General features: G+C 32.5%; 1 protein-coding gene across 1 annotated transcript; it reads left to right on the forward strand.

Moving 5' to 3' along the window:
- The first annotated feature begins 5,290 nt into the window (after window positions 1-5,290).
- Window positions 5,291-6,710, forward strand: LOC138348529 (uncharacterized). The gene has a single exon (XM_069297941.1). The coding sequence runs from the start codon at window positions 5,534-5,536 to the stop codon at window positions 6,692-6,694; it is 1,161 nt and encodes a 386-aa protein (XP_069154042.1). The 5' UTR covers window positions 5,291-5,533; the 3' UTR covers window positions 6,695-6,710.
- The last annotated feature ends 11,779 nt before the right edge of the window (window positions 6,711-18,489 follow it).

Raw genomic sequence — 18,489 nt, forward strand, 5'->3', positions numbered from 1 at the left:
TACAAGATGAGCTTTATTATGATATGCATGATTTATATGATGATTTAGATATTGGAGATTAAATATGACTGAATATTGGCTAAGGCGATATGGTAGGAATTACAGGTTAAAAAAGATTAGATATCCAGATAAATTAAGTAAGCTTTTTAAAATATTATATAAAAAGTTATAATGAATAAAAATAAAAATACTAAAATAAAAAGAACTAAGATAGATAAAAAGGTAAGAAAAATATTGAAAAAATTAAGATCTTTATATATAGAATATGAACTATCACAACTAGTCAAAACAGATAATGATAGAAAAGATCAATTGATAAACATAATTTCAAAAATAGAATATAAATATGTCTGCTATTTGAAAAAACAGTATGAACAGAGAAATCTATAAACAACAATTAATAGAAGAAATAATGGAAATAATGGTTGAAAAAGAACAAGAATTACAACATAGAAAAAGAAGATTAGAAGAAAACATATTAGCAGGAGTATGTAATAAATCACTACTAGCACAAAGAAAAGATATATCCATGTTAAAATTAGAATTAGATTGTCTTGAATATGAGTTACAGCATAATATAATGCATAGATTATAATGAATAAAGAAGAATTTGCAGTAGACGAAAAAACATACGAAAATCAAGACGGAATGATAATAAAAATAATATTTTCAAATCTAGGAAGAAGATATAAAAAAATAGGAAATAATTTATACTTAATGTTAGAAAAAGAAAAGGCAAAATTAGAAAATAGTTTAACAGCTATGGTAAGAATAACAAAAGAAAATGAAGAAATAGATAAATCAATAGAAATTGAAAAAATAAAAACACAAGCAAAACAAGAAGTACAAAATTTAGAAGAAATAAAAAATACAAGAATAAGTGAATTAGAAAAAAAATTAGCTAGGTTAAAATTATTATATGAAAATAAACAAAAACAAAAAGATAAAGAGCTAGAATTAACAAATGAAATAAAACAAATGGAACAGAAACTAAATGAAGATCTAAAAGATCTAAATGAAGATATTGAAGTAAATGAAATAGACGGAAATGAAAATGACCAACAATCGGAAATAAGTGATATAATAAATAAACCAAAAAAAACTAGAAATAAACACAGGAGATATGAATAGACCTAGTACGTCAAGAGTAAAAACCCCAGATAATAGTCCCAGAAATAGCCCTAGAAGTAGTCCTAGGTGGACACCACCAACTTATTATACAGAAAGTTATCAACAATCAGATAGGAATAATGCAATATGGAACAGTAGATTAAATAAGAATTGGATACCGAAACCAATAAGTGAACAATATAATTTCTTAGAATTAGATTGCGTCACAGACATAAATAAAGCAATATTACTATGGACAGGAAATATATCCAAGCAGTTAATAGATAATAAAATAGAAACAACAAAAACACCAAGATATATAGAAAGAACATTCGTAGGAACGGCAAAATTATGGATAGAAAATCTACCCCCAGAAAGTTTAGAAGTACTTAGAAATGATAAGAAAATGGATGGATCCCCATCAGCAACAAATATAGATATACTAGATAAATATGAATCAGCAATAAGAAATGAATTTGGAGGCATGACTACAGATATAAGAGAACAAAATAGAGAAAAAATAATAAATAGACAACTTATGACAAAATTAGCTATATGTAAAATGTGTTACTTAGAAGAATATACTTGCGCATTTAAAGAATATTATTACAAAGATAAATACAATTTAGACGAAGCAAAAGAAATAAGAAAACAATATTATACAAAATTACCAGAACCATTTAGTACAAACGTAATAAAGGATTGGGATAATGAAGGAATGGTAGATACTTTAGGATCTAGAATAAAATTTTTAAATCAATGGTTCATACAACTATGTGAAAACCAAAAAGAAAAATTAAAAATGGAAAAAGTATTAAATAAAAATTTATCATGTTGTAAAAATAAAATGGCACCACAATTTGGATGCACAACTAAAAAACAAAAATCTAAAAGATATAAAAATTATAGAAAAAACAAAACTATATATAAATATAAACAACCAAGACGAAGGTATTATGTAAAAAATCATAAAATAAAAAGACCATACAGACCAAAAAAAAAAATATCCCAATGTACTTGTTATAATTGTGGAAAGATAGGACACATAGCTAAAGATTGTAAATTACCCAAAAATCCAAAAAGAAAACAAGTAGCAGAATTAATTATAGACAATGAAAAATATATGCAAATAGAGTACATAGATTATGAATTAAGTGAAAATGATAGTATATATGAAGTATCAGACATAGAAACTGAGAATGAAGAAGAAAATATTAACATAGATAATAACGAAACAGATGAAGAAATATAATGTCTGAAAATGAAATAAAAATAATATCTAAGGAAGAATATCAAGATGAAGAATCATCAGAACAGAAAATTATATTTGATAATACGATATTTGAACAAATAAAAGGAAAAGAATTAGATTTAAGTGTTGAAAAAGTACTAGAAATACCTATTTTAAGAAATTGGTTTAAAAGACAAAAAGAAGAATACTATGTAGTTAGTCAAAAAGAACATATCATAGATTGTAAATACACAAGAGGAAAAGCATATATACCTATAATAAATAAAAGAATGATAAACAAAGAAATACAAGATATAAAAGCTAAAACACCAATAAAATATGTACATTTAGGAGGAACAGAGATATTAATAAAAGCCTGCTTTAGAGAAGGAATAGATACACCTATAGAAATATATTTAGCAGATGATAGAATTGTACACCCTATAGAAAAAAGCATAATTAGTGCAGTAAAAGGAAACTTAATATATCAAAAATTTAAGTTTACAATAAGTGCTAATTATACAGTATCATTAACAGATAAAAATATAGATAGATCATTAGTTCTATATTGGAAAATGTCTGGAATAGAACTAGCACCAGGGAGCAAATTATTTACAGCAAGATGTAAAAATTTATATATATTAACAACAAAGCATAAAATAACAGCAAGAAATAAAATTAATAAAATAAAAATAGAAAATCCTTTTGAAAAAATAATTACTGTAGTAGACAATAATGACTATAGCTATAAAGAAATTGATATAGAAGAAGATTTAGAGATAGTAAAAGAAAGATTAAGCACTTCAAGCGTACCAAATACATTGACAAGAGCTACCTCATCAAGGATGAGTACATCTAAAAGAAAATATGAAATTCCACAAAGCTTATTAGATAAAGAAGAAATAACACCATATCATTATTTCATAACAGGAATAATAGACCAAAGAAAATATAAAATATTAATAAATACAGGACAAGAAGAAAATTATATAACAAGAGAGTTAGTATTAGAAGAAGAAATTATAAGAACAGGACATACATGCCCTGGACTACCTAGTGAGATAGTGAACACGAATGAAGAAACAACAGAAAAAGAAATAATTATAGGAGGAATACCCTTAGTAATACAATTCAAAATATACCAAGGAGATCATAATATTACATTAGGAATAAAATGGTTAGAAAAAGTTAAACCATATAACATAGAAAATGAACAATTAACAATAACTTGTCAAAATAAGAAAATAATTATAAAAAGAACAAAATGATTAATGAAAATATTTATACTTACAAAAATTATAGTAGAAGGATATCACAACAGATATTATACCCCTATGATAGATACAGGAGCAGAAGCGAATATATGTAAATATAATTGCTTACCAGAAGATAAATGGGAAAAATTAAAAACACCTATGGTAGTAACGGGATTTAACAATGAAGGAAGTATGATTAAATATAAAGCAAAAAATATAAAAATACAAATATGGGATAAGATACTAACAATAGAAGAAATGTATAATTTTGAATTTACTACAAAAGATATGTTATTAGGAATGCCATTTCTAGATAGATTTTATCCACATATAATAACAAAAACACATTGGTGGCTTACTACACCATGCGGAAATAAGATAGGAGCAAAAAGAGTAAATAATAAACAACGAAAACCTATGGAATGGATAAAAGGAAGTGAAAAAATAAACCAAGAAATGGAAAATATAAATAATAAACAAATAACACAACTAGAAATTATTATATTTGCTATAGACAAAGTTAAATTAATTAATGAACAACTAGAACAATTATATAGTGAAGACCCATTACGAGGATGGGAAAAACATAAGACAAAAATAAAAATGGAGTTAATAGATGAAAATAGCATAATAACACAGAAACCATTAAAATATAACTTTGATGATTTAAAAGAATTTAAAATACATATAGATGAATTATTAGCAAATAATTACATACAAAAAAGCAATAGTAAAGATACAAGTCCAGCATTTATAGTTATAAAACATAGTGAACAAAAAAGAGGTAAAAGCAGAATGGTCATAGATTATCGTAATCTAAATGCTAAAACCAAAACATACAATTATCCAATACCAAACAAAATACTAAAAATAAGACAAATACAAGGATATAATTATTTCAGTAAATTTGACTGTAAATCAAGATTTTACCACCTAAAACTAGAAGAAGAATCTAAACAATTAACAGCATTCACAGTACCGCAAGGTTTCTATGAATGGAATGTTTTACCTTTTGGATATAAAAATGCACCAGGTAGATTCCAACATTTTATGGATAACTGTTTTAACCAACTAGAAAACTGTATCGTATATATAGATGACATATTATTATATTCTAGAACACAAGATGAACATATAAGATTATTGGAAAAATTTATACATATAGTAAAAAATACAGGTATAAGTTTGAGTAAAAGAAAAGCAGAAATTATGAAATCACAGATAGAATTTCTAGGAATACAAATAGATAAAAATGGAATAAAAATGCAAACACATATAGTACAAAAAATAATTACTATTGATGAAAATATAGATACAAAAAAGAAATTACAATCCTTTCTAGGATTAGTAAATCAGGTAAGAGAATATATACCAAAATTAGCAGAACATCTAAAACCATTACATAAAAAACTTAAAAAAGATGTAGAATATCATTTTGATGATAAAGATAAAAAACATATAAGAAATATTAAGAATTTATGTAAAAAATTACCAAAACTATATTTTCCTGATGAAAATAAAACATTTACTTATATTGTCGAAACAGATTCAAGTGATCATAGTTATGGAGGAGTTTTAAAATACAAATATGAAAAAGAAAAAATAGAACACCATTGTAGGTATTATTCAGGATCTTATACAAAAGCACAAATAAAATGGGAAATAAATAGAAAAGAATTATTCGCATTATATAAATGTTTATTAGCATTTGAACCATATGTTGTTTACAATAAATTTATTGTAAGAACAGATAATACACAAGTAAAATGGTGGATAACGAAAAAATTAGATGATTCAGTTACAACAAAAGAAATAAGGAGACTAGTATTAAACATACTAAATTTTACATTTACAATTGAGGTAATAAAAACTGACAAAAATATGATTACAGACTATTTATCAAGACAGAGTTACACAGCCAGGACAAGATAATGTTATGGAAAACATACTCAAAACCCTAACTACACTTTGTACAAAAGTGGACAGTATGGGCTTGAGAATTCAAAAGCTAGAAGAAAAGGAAGAATCTACAAGTCAGCACCATGACTATAAAAATGCGGAGCTACGTCGTTCGGCAGACGAAAAACAGCCAGAGCTAAAAGGAGACGTTGGGAAACTCCTTAAAACCCATGACATTACTGATGCTGCAGGTACAAGCAAAAAAGCTATGGAGAAACCTACACCAAAAAACATAAACCTAAATAGCATATTTACCAAACCATTTACTCCAAAGATACAGATAGTAGATGCTTCAACACCACAAACATCTACCTATGCAACTAGCCTGCATAAAGAGAAGAAAACATACAACCATATATCCCGAACATATATTGAAAACCTATACAAAATACAAAACTTTTTAAATCAAAAACCCAAATCTACCACAACATTAGAAAAAACCCAAGACTACCTAACCCAAAAACTACAAGGCTATAACAAGTTAATTGCACAACCAAAAACTAATCCAAACCTAGTTAAAACTTGTTATAACTATGGATTATTAAATACAGTCTATACATATACAGGTGAAGAGATAAGTGGAATCCCAGAGGTACACAAAGCATTTTTAATATATAAAAAGATAACAAAAGGAAACTTATTTTTCATAAGATTCTACACAGCACCAGCAGAGATACTCTATGATGAAATAAAGCCAATGATCCAGATAGTCAAAATTGGGCTAACACGAGAAATGATAATCCCAGAAGATATAGGCCAACAGCCAGAGATAACAAGAGTTGAGATACCCAGTTTCTATGCCAATAAAAGGATAATTGGATTATCAACTATTATACAAGAGCTAGCAAATAACTATCTACAAGGCAACGCCATATGGAGCTACTATTCGAGAGACCACTTAATGATATATGCCAATTCGAAAGAAATAAGACAAGTAGATATGGAAGAAGTCCAAAAATGGATTTTGACCCTGTTAAAACCAGAAGCTACGCCAACAACTAGAGCAATAAAGCAAGGATTCATATCCGAAGAACTAATGACGAGATATTGCAAGCTAGTCGGACACAATTACCCAGACCATATATGTTCCAAGTGCAACCAAGGTGATGACATAATTCCAGAAGTACAACTGGAGTAAGCTGAGAAAAAGAAAATAGGGAAAAGATAGACATAAAATATATGTAAATTAGTTATAATTATTGTCGGCCACATGTAAAAAGTAAAGGCCATTAAATAAAGAAGAAAAAAGTATGTCGGCCATTTGGCCAAAGTCTATTTTGTTTTTTGTAAAAAAAGTTGTAAAGTAAATAGTGTCAGTATCCTATTCATGAATAGTAACCATGAATAGTAAGAGTCAAGTTACTGTGCAAATAGTAAGAGTCAAGTAACTGTGTAAATAGTAAAGGTCAATCGTCCTTTAACAAGGATGAAAGGTCATTATATATGTCTATATAAGGGGCATTTGCCTTCATAAATAAAATATCCTTCTTCCAACAATCTTCTCTCTACTCTAAAATAACAAAACCGCTTCCACCCCTCCATTGGTATCAGAGCTAGATAAAGTATATGCTATTTTTTATTTTAGAGTTAAAAGTACACGATAAAAATATAGAAGCTACATTTTAAATTTTGAAATTAATAAAGTATTTTAAGATTTTGGGGTTTAAACCCCCACTATTTACTTAGATTTTTCTTTTTTTTTTTGCATTGCGGAAGTTTGAACCTCCCTATTTATTTTTATTTTCTGTCAGCTACGAAAACCCCTTTATTTAATGTAATTTGTGGGAGTTGCAGATAACCTCTTTAAAACCCCACAATTTAAGCATTTTTTATAGTGACTTCACAGGGATGGATCCTTCAGAGTTTCATGGTTCCAAGGTTGAGAAAGATCCTCAAGATTTTATCGATGAAGTTTAGTAGGTTTTTATGATCATGGTGTTATGCCGGTGGAAAACGCGGAGTTGGCCTCGTACCGATCGAAAAGTGTTCCTCAAATATTATATAACCAATGGAAAGAAGGGAGGCCGAAAGATGAGGGTCCTCTTGATTGAGAGAAGTTTAAGACCGCGTTTCTTGATAGGATCTTTCCCCTAGAGATGAGAGAAGTCAAGGAGCTTCAGTTCATCAACCTACAACAAAAAAGTATGAGTGTGATGGAATATGCTCTAAAGTTCACTCAATTATCTAAGTGTTCCCAATTAATGGTTGTCTATTCAAGGGCTAAGATGAGTAAGTTTGTTATGGGTGTGTCTGAAATAGTAAGGTTAAATAGTGTCGAACCACAATGCTCATTCATGATATTTACGTCTCTTTTCTTATAGTACATGCAAAATGAATTGATAAGGATAAACTCAAGGAAAATTATAGGGAAGTAAAAAGGGCAAATACTTATGATAGTAATTTTTCCAATGCAAGATCTGATGGACAAGGTCATCCAAGATTCTGACAAAGACTTTCCGGTCAAGGTTCCTCCTATGTTACTCCTAAGTTCAACCACCATAGGGTGTATAACCCTAAACCTGAAGGAGGTAATAGTATTGGATCTTCATTGCCTAGGTCTAATGGAACTATATGTGGAAGTAAACATGATTTTAGGTGTCTAGCCGACATGGATGATTTCAATGGTTTTGATAATACTGGTCATAAAATAAGGCATTTACTATTGCTTACTACTAATGTAAGAGAGGGAAATCAAGATACTCTTATTGGTTCGGGTTTAAATGCTCCTAATCAAAACAGATTTTATACTCTTTATACTAGAGGTGAACAAGAGAGTTCACTAGATACGGTTACTGGTATGTTGAATGTTTTCTGACTTGATGTATATGCTTTACTTAATCCTAGTAATACCTTTTCTTTTGTGACGCAATATGTACCTATGAGGTTTTATATGCTCCTTGATGTGTTGTTATAACATTTTTTTGTCTTTACTCTTGTGGGTGATTCTCTGGTTACTATGAGGGCCTAAAGAAAGTTTCTCATGCCAATAGATTTAATCTTGTTGACTTGGTAGATCTTGATATGTTTATATTTTGATGTTATCTTTGGTAGGGACGGGATGAACTCTTTTTATGCTTCTATTGATTGTATAACTCGTGTAGTCATGTTTCAGTTCCAAGTGAGCCTATCCTAGAGTGAAAAGGGGGAAATTCTATGACTAAGGGTCAGTTTGTTTCTTATCTTAAAGCTATAAGATTATTTCTAAGGGTTGGTTTTACCATCTAGTGCTGGATAGGAATTTATATCCTGAAACCCCTCCTCTTTATTTGGTCCCCGTTGTCAATGAGTTTCCGAAAGTGTTCCCCGATGAATTACCCTACATTCCTCCCAAGAGGGAAATAGACTTCGAATCAAGCTTCTCCCAAATATTCAACTTATCTCTATACCTTCTTATCGTATGGATCCGGATGAACTTAAGTAGTTGAAAGAAAAATTAGGATTTGGTGGGTAAGGTTTCATCGGATAATCTCTCTATGGGTGATACAATTTTGTTTTTTAGAAAGAAAAATGGGTCTCTTCGTATATGTATTGATTATAGATAGTTGAACAAGGTTACCATTAAGAATAAGTATCCTCTCCCTAGGATAGATGATTTATTTGACCAATTTCAAAGAGCTAGTTATTTCTATAAGATTGATCTCTGATCAGGTTATCACCAATTAAGGGTGAAGTATGAGGACATTCTTAACACGACTTTTGGAACTCTGTATGCTCACTATTAGTTTCTAGTAATGTCGTTTAGATTGACTAATTCTCCAGCGGAGTTTATGGACTTTATGAATAGAGTGTTTAGACAATACCTGGATATATTTGTGATTGTGTTCATAGATGATATTTTGATCTATTTAACAAGGGATAATGAGCATATTGATCATTTGAGGTGCCTATTGCAAGTCCATAAGGACCAATAATTTTTCTAAAGTTTAGCGAGTGCGAATTTTTGTTAAGGTCTATAGCTTTCTTTGGTCATATTGTTTCGAGTAAGGATATGGAGGTCGATCCTAAGAATACAGATGTGGTCAAGAGTTGTCCTAGACCTCTAACTCCTTAGGACATAAAAGGCTTTTTCGGTTTGGACGGTTTGTATAGAAGGTTTGTTGAAGGTTTCTCTCCTTTGACAGGTTTGACTAAAAAAATAAGGCTAATTTCATATTGTCTGAAGCATGTGAGAAAATTTTTCAAAAAGATAAAAGATAGACTTACTTTTGATCTGGTCTTGACCTTATCGAAAGGAGAGGATAGTTTTGGGGTTTATTGAGATACCTTGGGAGTTATCCTAGAGTGTGTGCTTATGAAAAATGGAAAATTTAATGTCTATCCCTAAGGCAACTTAAAATCCATGAGTAGTATTCACGACCTTGAGTTAGCGGTGGTCATTTTTGCCCTAACTCTTTGGGAAACACTATTTATACGGAGTTCATGTTGATGTGTATACCAATAACAAGAGATTTCAATATGTGTTTATTCAAAAAGATTTGAATTTGCACAAAATAAGGAGGCTTGAGTTATTGAAATATTATCATATGAGTGTTATTTATCACCCTCGTAAAGCTAAGGTGGCAGTAGATGCTCTTAGTCAGTTATCTATGGGTAGCATTGCTCATATTGAAGAAGAAAGCAAAAACTTTGTTTGAAGTGGGTGAAGTTTCCCTAATATGTCTCGAATCGGTACTATAGGCCGATAATGTTCGGCTTATGAGGGAAAATTTTAAAATAACTCAAAGTTGGCAAAATTCTTATGTTGGTATGAGAACAAGGGATCTAGAATTTAAAGTTAACGATTTGGTTTGCTGTAAAATATCACCCATGAAGGGTGTAATAAGGTTTGTTAAGAAGGGAAACTTAGTACCATTATGTAGGCCCATATCATATATTGTGGCGTGTGAGTAAGGTTGCTTATGAGTTAATTTTCCAAATAAGTTGGAAATATGCATCCCCTTTTCCATGAATCTATACTTAAAAAGTTTGTTGGAGATCATAGTTTCCCTAGAAGGGTTGGGAGTTTATGAGAGTCTATCTTATGAGGAAGTTTTGGTTGAGATTTCGGACCACCAAGTTAAGAATTGAGAAACAAAGAAATAGCTTCCGTGAAAGTACTGTGGAGGAATCAATTAATTTAGGGTGCTACTTGGAGGCCGAGGTCCCATGACTTTTAGATATCCTAATCTTTTCCAACTATTCCCATTCTAGATTGAGTTAATGAGATCCTCTTGGGTAAGTCCTTGTTTTGGGAGTTATACATTTCGATGATTTCCTTATGTTATGCATGTTCATGAAAACTTGACTTTTGAAAGAAAATAAGTTTACATGATTAATTTTTCCTAATATTGTTATGCATTGAGTATGAGTTTCCTATTGACTTCATGAGATTAATTAATGAACATGATTTATATATACATTTTGACCTTGAATTTCATATGACCTACATAAGATTGTGTTGTGCATGCTTTTAGCTTGGGCAAGGTAGTTCCTCATTGAACATGAATAATTTTGAGAATTCATGCATATCGGGGTGCTAATGTGGTTCCTACTTCCTTATAATGCATTTGAGTATATTAGCTTAGAGTTCATGTTTCTTCCTTGTTTTTGTGCATTGAAAGCATAATGGGCTTATAGAGTTAGTTTTACCGCTCTTATGATTTTTTTGAGAACGTTCTAGCTTGGAGTCGATAACTCCTCCTTTGTTGTATGCTTTGCATTCTAGGTTGGATTTTTAATTACTCTCCTACTCATTTAGAGACAAGTTAAATCACAGTCAAGGACGAATGGTCCCACGGGTAACATATTGTAATACCTCATATTCAAAAAGGAATGAATAGAAGCTTTCTTGATGTTGCAAGTGCCAAAACATTTCAGCCTCCCACGGCCCGTGGAATGGACCATTGACTGTAGGTGTGGTCTATAGATGGTATGCGTGCAGCTGGTCTGGGGGTCCACAGCCATGGCCTGATAAACGATCGTTGGTCAGACCATGGTTTGTAGTTGGGGGTTTGTGGTTGGAAGCACCAAAGTAAGGGTTCTTACCACCATCGAGGGTCATGAAAAACATTCCTTCACCTTAGCCACGGTCCGTTAATGGAGTCTCATGGGTCACTGCTAGAATTTGAGATTTTGGGTACTTCCCGAATTAATTAATTAATTACTATACTATATCGATTTACTTGTGTTTAGGTCCCCTATATAAGCTTTTTCAACCCCCAAATTAACCCATTTATTTCAATCTTCTCTAACTCCCAAAAGAAAAGAAAATTCCTCACCAAGTATTATCTTTCTAGAAACTTGAATAATAAGAAGAAGAATGAAGGGGATTCATATAGGGTTTCAAGCAAAGGTTCAAATTCCTCCATTGGACAGTAGAAATCGGAGTCAACATATGTAGTTTTCGTAGATGGATTCTTCCATCCATGGAGTTCTCAAATTACTATATTTAAAATGGTAGAACTCCTCAATTGAGTTAGGGTTTTCTTCAATTAGCATGGGTTCCTTTCATTATTGATTAAAATGATTGAACTATGATCTCATTTGCATGAATTGATGATACATGATGATTTACCCATGAAATCGCGTAATCCGCCTGTTTTCAAGTTATAAACCATATGATGTCTGTTTTTTATCTTCAAGAAAGAGTTTCATGAATTTTGATGTGAGGACATTCAAATATTTTTTATGATCTTTAATTTGCATTCAAAACATGCATTGTGAGCATGATTTCTATTTGATGATGACTAGTCACAGTTGGAAACTTTTAGTGCACAATTGAACATTTCATGGGTAGATTGCACCTAAAGTGAATTCATGTTGAGTCTTGAGTAGTACTAGTTTTTAGATATCTCTGTGGGAGCAACTAATAACCGATAATAAAATAACATGACCTATATGTGGAGTCAGATGTATACGCCCCACCAAGAGGATCCAATATACCCTGCTAGAGGTATAAATGCATGCTAGCATGATCGCTAAAAGGATGCGCACACAGGGGACTTACAACTTACTTGGCAAGTAGTTCATAGACTATTTGGATACGTTGAACCCTAGTCTAACTCGGTATTATGCTACTCCCAACGAATCAAGTAGTTAACTGGTTATGACAGAGTTTTGGATTTTGGTGAGGGGTTGCAGTGGTGAAACACAGACCTACAACACTTGTCGTAGATCAAACTACAGTTCGTAGAGGGTGGTCGTAGGTTACACTTGCAAATTTATGAAAAGCTAATTTCTGGTCTATTTTTGGATATGGGGTATTACAGTATCTTCCCTTGGAAACATTCTTCCTTTAATGAAGACTAAACTAGATTAATTAGAGGGAGAGAGTTGCAATCCCTACCGCTAAACATTTAGAATTGCGTTTCTAATTGAACTAGGTTCCAAGAACATGCAATAATGATGAAAATGCAAGTACAAATTGAGGAACGGGATTCTAAGGCTGAAGTTACGCATGAATGACTGAAAAACTTAAGAGGAACTATTACCTCAAGTTGGAGTGGAATCAGAAGGAAAGAGGTGAGGATAATTGTCTTTCATGGATGCTTCTGTTTCTCAAGTAGCTTCCTCTACGGATTGACTCCTCCACAAAACCTTGATTGAAGAAACTTCTTTGTTCCTGAACCTTCTAACCTGACGATCAAGAATCCCAACTTGTACATCCTCATAGGAAAGTCTATATTTTACAACATACTCTCCAATGGAACTACGGAGGCTGGATCACCCACACAGTTCTTCAAAAGTGAGATATGTAAGACCAGATGCACTGCTTCTAATTCTACTAGAAACTATAACCGATATGCCACTTTTCCAACCATTTTCAACATTTTGTAAGGGCCTACATATCTATTACTAAGCTTCACTTTCTTGAAAAATCTCATTACCCCATTCATAGGTAACACTTTCAAGAAAACTCAATCATCAACTTGGAACTCTAGTTCCCTTTTCTTTATATCTACATAAGATTTTTGATGACTCTAGGTTGTCTTAAGTCTATCTCGAATGAGTTGAACTTTCTCCATAGCATCATGGACTAAAAAAACTTTCATATCAAGGCTATTTTACCTACTTCAAACCACACAACAGGAGATATACATCTACTCCCATACAATGTCAAATAAGAGGCCATTTGAAAGCTCAAATGGTAGATATTGTTGTAGGCAAACTCAATAATAGGAAGGTAATCATCCCAACTACCTTTAGAATTGATCACACAAGCTATCAAACATATCCTCTAGGGTTTGAATTTTATGCTCATCATATCCGCCCATCTAAGGATGAAATGTTGTGCTAAGATTAACATCTGTACCAAGACCCTTCTGAAATGATTTCCAGAAATGAGAGGTAAACTGAGGACCTCCATCTCAGATGATAGAAAAAAGAACCCCTTGCAACCTGACTATCTCATTAATGTAAAGCTTGGCATAGTCCTGTGCCGAATCTGTAGTCTTGACAGCCAAAAAGTGAGAAGACTTAGTCATCCTGTCAATTATCACCCAAATGGAGTCATGTTGTCTATGAGTACGAAGTAACCCCAGTGATGAAATCCATATTATTCACTTCCAAATTACAAGTAGGAATGTCGATCTCTTGGATTATACCCCCTGGTTTCTGATGTTCTACCTTGACTTGCTGGCAATTGGGGCACTTACTCAAAAAATCTGCTATATCGCTCTTCATGTCATTCTACCAATAGACTTCCCACAAATCGCGGTACATCTTAGTGGCACCTTGATGCATAGAATATCTAGAATCACGGGCTTCTACAAGAATATGTTGTCTAAACTCACCCACATCAGGAACACACAATTTAACTTGGTAGCGAAGTATGCCATCTCCCTCTTAGGAAAAAACCTCCACTCTCTAATTGTGGAATGCACCCTTGTAACACTTCAAAAGTCTAAGAAATGTTCTAGACTATCAAAAGGTTTAGATACTGTTTTAAGGTCTATTTTTATGAATATAAGTCATTTAGGAAGTTTAGAAATCAAAACATCAAAGGACGTCCATGATGCCCGGAAACTAGTTCAAGGAGGTGCTATTATGCCTTAGCCTATTTGACAAAGTTCTAAGAGTCAGAAAATGATGAAAATTAGTTGAATGGTGTATAACACGTATTAGAGTTGATTAATTATTGAAACTTCCGGGCATGTCACCCCAAGGACCAACCAAGGGCCCTTGAGGAGGACCCTTGAATTTTGGGTCAAAGGCTGCCCAAGGCAGTGTCCACGAACGGATGCAACCGACGATCCATTGTCCAATCGATGGGGCGTGGACAGATTCCGTCGATTGAAACTTAGCCAAATTTTTTGAAGCTTTCAAATGTACAGTCTCTGAACTTATCAACGAGTATGCAGCAAGGAGGTGAACAGTGCCCGTTAATGGACATACGATCTTGTCATTTGTGGTCTCGTCTATGGAGCCACTATTTTGCTGCACATTTTTATTTAACTAGTTGGCTTAGTTAGGAGTCTAATTAGGGGTTAGGGGAGGTAAAATTAACTTAATTAACGACCTATATAAAGACCCTAACCTGATTAGACTTACCTAAGCTCTCATAATTCCCGAAACCCAAATTCTCCTCCTTCTCTCTTCTTTCTCTCTCCCAAGTTGAAGAGCACCATAGAAGACAAGGTCAAGGTGGGTTTTAGTGATTCCATCACCAATATTTCTACATAAATATTCATTAAACACTAAGGTATGGGATTCCTTTCACATTTGAGACTTCTTTACTCAAAGGGTTCCATCAAATTGATTTCAAAAGTATGAAATTTAAGTGGATCTTTTCCAATCTCGAAATTGATCTTGTGGTTTGCTTTGTTTATGATTTCCTTTGAATATTATGAATATCTTAAAATTTATCATAACTCAATTATGTTATTTCTTCATGAATTGGTCCAGTTCGTTGAAGATGACCTATTCCCCTTAGCCTTATGTTGTGATCTTGATATGAATTGTGTAATATTGGCTCAATTGAATTGGTTATTTGCTTAAGTACTACTAGATGATGTTATTGTATAAATTATGAATGTATTGAGATGAATTTTAGTCCTACCATGCTATTTCTTGAGAAATTGATCTAAGTTATGAAGTAGATTATGGATTTGATCTAAGTCTCTTATCTTAAGCTATGAAGTAGTGATGGATTGTGATGTAGTGATTTAACATGATTTTTTATCATGTTGGTTATGGTTGGGTGGTTATATTAAACTCTTATTGGTTTGATTTAAGGTTTTATGGTAAGACCTTGATGATGGATCATGAAGAGACTTGGTAAGTCTTGTGATCTCAACTCTTTACTCTAATTATGGTTAATTGTGATTTAAGTGATGATGTTGTATTGAAGTATACCTTGTATGAAGATTGATAGGCTTTGGTATGATGTTGAATTGAAATGTATTGACTATGTTTTGTGAGGTGTTGGCTAAGATGTAAATTTTATAAGAATGGTGATAATTTACCAATGTGCCTTATCATGATGTGATTATGTAATTGTGCTAACCTCACTTATATTAATTGTAATGGAAGGACTATACTTATGAAATTCTTATTGAGATATGATGATTATGATTATACAAGGGATAGACCCTATAACCTACATTAATCTATGATGATTAATAAAGACATTAAATATATTTCAAAAGGGACTCTAGCATAGCACCGAGTGAACTAGAGTGAAGAGTATCCGTTCCCAAATAGTGAAGGTAGGATCACTAATGTACTCTTGACATTGGAGACTATAATACATGTATCATAAAGAGTGTCCTAACTATATCTCCTAGTTCTTGAACTTATGTTGCCCCTAGAGGAATACTAGCTAGTGGATCCACGTAGTTGCTGTGTTCATGTTTTAGTACTACCTTGGCAAGTAGTCCACCTTCCTTCAGTGTAGGGTTCCATGACACTATATTCAACATTATCTCATGTGGTCTATGTCGGTTAAGGCATGATGTTCCAAAAAAGTAAAATGAACTAAAGGACTAAACTCTAACTAGGATGACCTAAGGGGTTTATCTTAGTCTAGATATGGTTATGGGACTCCACCTAAACATTGCACTGGTTATCCTTAATGGAAGTCTTAGGAGGATGTTCTTATACATGTGTATGCTTATAATGATACATGATGTGTATGTGATGACCGTGCATATGGTGACCTTGCACATTGATAATACTACAGGATGATTGGTTTTCAGTTATGAATATGTGTTTGGTCTCTATTTCTGAAGTATGATGATATGTACTATTAAATTATAAGCTATGTGAAGTTGGAAATTGGCCATAGTTCATATTGTTTTTACTTGATTAGGTAAGGTTATGGGGATTTGCTTGTTCATTGCACTGGTTGACTTATGAGGGTTCATTGGTAATTGTCTAGCTTTGGTTATGTTGTAATGAACTCTTATCCATGCTAGTTGCAATTATAACTTGATGATACAGTTGTTTTGACTATGTGTTCAAATTATGTGGATATACATGTTCGTTTGACTGGACTTAGTATTGCTGGTCTTGTGATGTACATCCTTTGGACTTAATGAATATGTTTTATTAATTGGTATGGTCTTCTTGAATGTGCATAAGTCTTTTCAAAGAAAATTGCATACTTTAATGAATTGTCACCTTTTAAACATGATTTCATGATATGTGTGCATATGGTCTCATACTTAGTACAAGTGGTGTATACTAACCCCATTTTCTCCCTTTTCCCTAACATTTTAGGTTGAGATTGTTGAAGAGCTTTTGAGACGACTTTGAAGGAAGACTTAGAATTCTAACTTATCCAACTTGTGTAGGTTCTCACTTTCCGAGGTCAATGCCATTGTCAAGATAATGAAGTTGTCCTAGTTTTAAGAATCTTATGTCTTTCCTTTTCATGAGAGTACAAGACATTGTATAGCCTATATGTGGCTCTTATTGCATTGATGTATGGGCTAGGCCAAAAATTGTTATACTCTTGATAAATGGTTATGAGATGAGACATCCAATTAAGACTATGTTATATCTTATCTATTTATGTGCAATAAAAGTAGAAGACTAAGTAATCTTCCTATACGAAGGGTCTATGTATACTCAATATAAATATTATGTGTATGTAGAGGTCTATGTAAACCTCAATGTAGAAGTAGTGGAAATGTTTTAAAAAGTTTGCATGTTTAATCTGTGAATGTAATGATGTAAACAATAGGCTAGTCTTAGTCCTCAAAGAGGACGACGGCGGCGGTTACCTCTAGGGGGTGCTCCCCGAATCTGACAACATTTAAGTTCAAGTAATATTGGATCATTGTATTGACTTTCCTTAACCTCCACTACCAAAGAAGATTAAGACCTATTCTGAACTGTTACACCATTGTCTCATATGATCATAAGGCAAAATCCCAATCGAGCAAGCCTAAGAACATCCTTCACTAGTTCCTTCTTTTCTTCCTCAACATGGGCTATACTACCCATAGATAGTCTGCTAAGAGAATCTGCCACTACATTCGCCTAACTAGGACAATAATACACACTCATATCATAATTCTTAAGGAACTCAAGTCATATCCTCTAGTGAAGATTCAACTCTTTCTGGGTGAACACATATTGAAGGCTTTTATGGTCGGTGAACACATCTACATGAACACCATACAAGTAGTATCTCTAGATCTTTAGTGAAAATACCACTGCTTCAAGCTCGAGTTCATGTGTTGGATAGTTCTTCTAATTCACCTTAAGTTTTCTAGAAGCATAAGCATAACCTTATATCGCTACATCAACACATAACCTAGGCCAACTCTTGATGCATCGTAATAGATCACATAACCATCTGAACCCTCTAGTAGAGTCAAGACAGGAGTAGTAGCCAACTTGTTTTCAATTATGCAAAGCTTTTCTCACAGTCATCTAACCGTTGAAACTTGACCATGTTCTGAGTCAATCTAGTCAATAGTGATGCTATGGATGAAAATCCTTCTACGA

The sequence above is a fragment of the Solanum lycopersicum genome, chromosome 5, assembly GCF_036512215.1.
Source record: "Solanum lycopersicum chromosome 5, SLM_r2.1".
Classification (NCBI taxonomy): domain Eukaryota; kingdom Viridiplantae; phylum Streptophyta; class Magnoliopsida; order Solanales; family Solanaceae; genus Solanum; species Solanum lycopersicum.